Here is a 1,691-nt window from a genome sequence, read left to right as displayed (position 1 = left end):
CTCTGTAATGTAAATATCTATATTTATGTACATAAAACGTATGCACTTGTAAGGCAGTGTAGATCAAATCAGTCAGCAAAATGGCATGACAGGTTTGTTTAATGAACCTGTAAGAGGTTCTGGCTTTGTGTTTCATAGCAATGACAGCAGCAAACCACAAGTGGGCATGGCTGAGCTATCTAACCATGGAAGACTGTTTCTGTATTCAAATGAAAGAGGATTTTGTCACACGGATTGAGCAAAAGCAGGTTTAAATAGCAGCTGACAAAGGGAGGTGGGAAACTAGAGGACTGTGAGGGATGAGGCAGAGCAATGTATCCAGTAAAGTTAAACAGAGCATGTTCAAAGTTTGACAACAGCCTCAAAAGGGAATTGAGAAGGTGGAAAACAGTTCCTATAACTTTACCTTCTCTCCTCGGCTCCTAAAGGGTCGCTTGGCAGCAACGACCTCGTACAGAGTGACACCCAGAGTGAAATAGTCGACATCGTACTCGTCCCGCTTCAGCAGCTCTGGTGTCATGAATCCTACAGGTTAGACGGAAAATAACATTCCTTTGAAAACAGGATGGTCACCTGGATCTTCAACTGACTTTTTCAAAATATCTTCCTGCCAGTAGGCTACTATAATCACAAGTTCAAAACTTAAATCTGAACAACTCTCTCTAATAATAATAATGTACTGCATATGTCGCAGAGTGTGGTGTTGTATGGGAGGAAACTGACCTGAGTGAGAAAAGTTAACAGGTCTGTAGAAGCACCTCTCTCTCGTTAGAGCAGGTAAGGGGCAGGGGGATTGGTGGGATGGTAAAGGGTCCACTGTACCTGGAGTCCCAGAGTAGCCTTTGATTTTGGACTGATCGTCAGCCAGCAGCTCCACAGCCAGAAGACCAAGGTCAGAGATACGGCCGTTACCTGTGAGAGCTGACCTCGCGTCACCAGGCTCTTCTAGTGAAGAGCAAACACCAGGCCAATGTCAAGCACTGCGCACGTCACACAGAGAGGCCTGTATGTTGTAGCCTAGGTAAACCCAGCCCCCACGTGACCTACTCTCTCAGTTCCCAGTCACTATCATAGTGACTGAGAACAGGTCTGAGAGCAGGTCACGTGGGGGATGGGTTTACCCAGGCTATGTATGTTGGCCCACACACTCCGGTGCCTCTGACGACTCATGAGCCTCGAAGAGCGCGACAACTCAAAGATGTCCTTGTGTTAGAAGTGTATGTAGGGTATTGTAGCGGACTAGCGGTAGATTGCCTGCCTACCAACCCGAGGGTCGCAGGTTCGCGCCCCCCCCCCCCCCCCCCCCCCCCCCCCCGTGTTCCCTCCGGCTCGGTCGGGGCGCCTATACAGGCATGATTGGCTGTGTCTGCGGGTAGGAAGCCAGAATGAGGGCCTGGTCCTGGTTGCTGCACTAGCGCCTCATAGTCACAGGGGACAGTCAAATGTAGCAATCAAGTTATGTATTATAGTTACTGCCGATCTTTCGGAAAAGACTAAAGACACACCTTTTCAGGCTCCATCTGGGCCCTTCTTGATCTAACCTCTTTCTCTCTCTTTCTAAAAAAAAAAAACTAAACTAAACTTGTACCACTGTTCCTTCAGAATTTGTAGTTGTCATAGACTGTGCTCCATAGTTGATTGCTCTATTGCTGACAAAAATGTGTTATTGTAAGTCGCTTTGGATAAAAGCG

The 1,691-nt window shown here is 47.5% G+C and overlaps 1 protein-coding gene across 1 annotated transcript in view; it reads right to left on the bottom strand.

Annotated features, from left to right (window-relative positions):
* Positions 1-1,170, bottom strand: part of tmem255b (transmembrane protein 255B) — a gene marked incomplete at both ends in the record, with an annotated part of 27,016 nt that extends 25,846 nt beyond the window's left edge. Inside the window, 3 exons of the mRNA XM_083662445.1 lie at positions 407-525; positions 823-945; positions 1,122-1,170. Coding sequence (XP_083518571.1) covers positions 407-525; positions 823-945; positions 1,122-1,170 — 291 coding nt within the window. The remainder of the gene's footprint in view (positions 1-406; positions 526-822; positions 946-1,121) is intronic.
* Between the last annotated feature and the right edge of the window lie 521 nt (positions 1,171-1,691).

Source organism: Poromitra crassiceps (assembly GCF_964638095.1).
Source record: "Poromitra crassiceps genome assembly, chromosome: 28".
In the NCBI taxonomy this organism is placed as follows: domain Eukaryota; kingdom Metazoa; phylum Chordata; class Actinopteri; order Beryciformes; family Melamphaidae; genus Poromitra; species Poromitra crassiceps.
The sequence above is the reverse complement of the archived record's forward strand: the minus strand, read 5'-3'. Positions and strand labels throughout refer to the sequence as shown.